We start from the raw sequence: 3,120 nt of genomic DNA, 5'->3' as shown, positions 1-3,120 counted from the left end.
TCAATGCGTTTTTATTGTTTAACTCCCTAAAAACCCCTTAAACTTAAAAAAAGTTGTGAATATCAACAAACACAAAGTGAAGTTTAAAAATTTTATTAGTTTTGTCCTACTGTCTATGTCTTAGGCAACTTGTACATTCCTCCTTGTAACACAAGCTGATGTGTTCTTACTTTTGTATCCAAGAATTGCCTGAGCTCTTGCAGACTGCATTCTGTGCCCGGGGCTTGAGAAGCAAACATCTTCAACATCTGGTGAATTCTGTCCAGTGGCAAAGAGTCTAGGTTTGTCAGCATTCCTACAATGTAAGACCAGAAGACTTGTAGTTCCCCTTCCCTCTGGTCATGAGCTGAAGCCATCACACTTTCAGTCTCATCATCCTCACAGATCATCTCCTGCACTTGATTGGTAGCCACATTAGCCTTGTTCCCATCAGAACCATCTACTAGAACAAAGAGGTCTGAACTTTTTTCAGTGATGAGGCCCATTGATTGCCAGTATGTAATCTTCCGCCTCAAAATGGTGACAGGCACTTTCATAACTTGGTGAAGTTCATCTATCGTCCACTCGGGCTTATCTTGAAAGTGCATTATCAAAGTAGCATTAAATGGCGAAACTGTTAAATCTAATTTCTTTTCCCCAATTTCTATTTCTATGTTCACATTTCCCAGATGTGGTTTCCAATTTAATGTCCTGTTCCCTTTCAATGCTTCGAATGATTTGGTATATGCCTCTAGATGACGCTTTATTTGTTCAGGTAACTCCAAGCTCTCATCCTTGAATGGTGGCCAAAATTGTGCTGACAATATCATTGCATTAGAAGTAAACTTCTTATTTAGAACTTCTATTTCCTTGTCTTGTTGTATAAGAGCATTAATTCTTTTGGAATCTGATATATCTTTCAACATTACTTCACAGAAGTGTAGTTGAGATTCTCCAAACCTTAATTTAAGCAACTCCAGATACCTGATTTCCTTCTCTGTGTTTATAGCACTTTGCGCCAACAATCTGTCAGCTAGCAGAGTCCTGTACTCATTAACAAATAATTCCTTACTGCCATACACATTAACAAGCATTGATATGATGTCATTGGCCCTTCTGTCGCTTGAGTCTACACTAGGATCAGCATCAACAGGGTCAGGGTTCCACTCATCCCACGCTTCATCTTTATCATTATCACCATCAGCTTCGGCTGCAAACTTGACCAATTCCTCAGCGAGCTCACTGCCTGCTCCTTCTTCAGTCAGACTACTGACAACACTGCGCACTGTATCGTCTCTATTCCTCAAGTAATTCCGAACAGGCTTTGTTACTGTTTCAAGTATAACCCCTGACGGATCAAGATGCCTCAAAGCCCTTATAGTAGTAACATATGCAGTTAAAATATCAGGTGTATTTACACCAGGGTGCAATAATCTTGTTTCCAGAGCACTTTGCAAGCTCTTACATAAAGTAGACCTTAGATCAGTCTTTTCCAAACATATTTTAATATCATCTACTGCAGGCTGTGAGTCTGGGTACTCTATAATTATATTAAAAAGTTGATCTATTCTTAATTTGGTATAGCTGTGATACAAAAAATAACTTAATTTCTGCTTAAACTTAGATATAGCATTCAGGGTATTTTTATCATCAGGTGATGGTTTTGATGATCCCCCACAATATATCCTAGTGAGCCAAGACATAACAGTAGTGTCAAGCCAGGTTTCTAAAAATTCTATATGTGACATATCAAATGTGCCAGTGCAAAGCTTCTGAATGTGAGATTCTATTCTCATTTGTATGAAATTTGTTAACACTTGACCTGTCAGTCTCTCAAGCAATTGCAGCTCCATCAGTTTCCGATTGGTGTCATGGAACACCTTGACTATGTACATACAGTTACAGTCGGAGCACTCATTCTGGCATCCAGAACACATGACATCTTCACCCATGTCAGAGTTTTCGTACTCATTATCAAATACATTGAAAGAAACTTTGTAGAAGCTGTTAATGATCACTTGGAAATCCAATGGTAATTGAGATAGTAATGTTGCTCTCACAAGTTGTTTGAATCCTGAAATAATATCCTTTTCGCCGTAGATAGGTTTATTGTCATTGCAGCTATTGTTTAACGTGGTCAGTTTCTGTAGCATCCCTGAGAAGTTGGCCACGGAGTCATACAGGTCGTTCACAGCAGATTTGAACAGCTGAAATCCTTTCACATCCGCTTCTACTTTAACAAACTTTGACCAAAACGAAGGTGCTACATGTTGCCGCAGATATTTTTCAATATGAACTAAAACAAGATCACGTATTTTGATCTGAATTCCGAGGCCAACAATTATTTGCTGAACCTCATCATACTCCGCGTCGCCACAGTCAGTGAAGATGGTGTCGTTGAGGATTGGAAAAGCATAGTTTATCTTGTTCCAGTAAATTTTTAATTCTTCTTTTTTATACGACATTTTGCAGTTTTCGGTTATAAAAACTGATTCCTTCTAACATGAACAAGTAACAACAACAAACGAAAATGAGACCGCATTTGACATTGACAACCAGTAAATATGAAAATGACAGTGACATTGCAATGAGGCCTAAGTTGCCAAAGAAAAAATTCATTCAACAAGTTAATACAAAAAGTAAATATTCCTTCAGACGTCCGTGGAATTTAAGGGTCAATTCACACTGAAAGAGCAGCGACCGGCAGCGGCCGTAAGAGCACGGAAAATGTAAGAGCGCGGCGCGATGCGGCGCCGCGCGGCGCCGCGCGGCCCGCCGCGCTCACGCTCAATCCCTTGCAATTACGGCCGCTGCCGGCCGCTGCCGGCCGCTGCTCTTTCAGTGTGAATTGACCCTAACACTAAATCCACTGACCGATGATTTCCATATGGTAAAAAGTAGGGATACCGGAGCCTGCCGGAGCCTGAAGTGTACAGAGGGACGGAATACGGATCCAGCCGATCGATCCGACAAAAAAAGATGTCATCAATGGTTGAAAATTCATTTCTTCTTATCATTCATGATTCAGATTCATTGAATAAGTATAACAGGGACTATATATCTGGGGAGTACATCAGAGAGTATATAGGGAGAAAACAAGGCAGTATAAAAATAGAATACATCAGAAAGTATATAAGTGAG

At 40.0% G+C, this 3,120-nt stretch overlaps 1 protein-coding gene across 1 annotated transcript; it reads right to left on the bottom strand.

Moving 5' to 3' along the window:
- Positions 1 to 87: 87 nt before the first annotated feature.
- LOC110382931 (anaphase-promoting complex subunit 2) lies at positions 88 to 2,539 on the bottom strand. The gene has a single exon (XM_021343645.3). The coding sequence runs from the start codon at positions 2,442 to 2,444 to the stop codon at positions 114 to 116; it is 2,331 nt and encodes a 776-aa protein (XP_021199320.3). The 5' UTR covers positions 2,445 to 2,539; the 3' UTR covers positions 88 to 113.
- Positions 2,540 to 3,120: the final 581 nt, after the last annotated feature.

The sequence above is a fragment of the Helicoverpa armigera genome, chromosome 20 (genome assembly GCF_030705265.1).
Source record: "Helicoverpa armigera isolate CAAS_96S chromosome 20, ASM3070526v1, whole genome shotgun sequence".
NCBI lineage: Eukaryota > Metazoa > Arthropoda > Insecta > Lepidoptera > Noctuidae > Helicoverpa > Helicoverpa armigera.
This window is presented reverse-complemented; position numbering and strand designations above follow the sequence as displayed.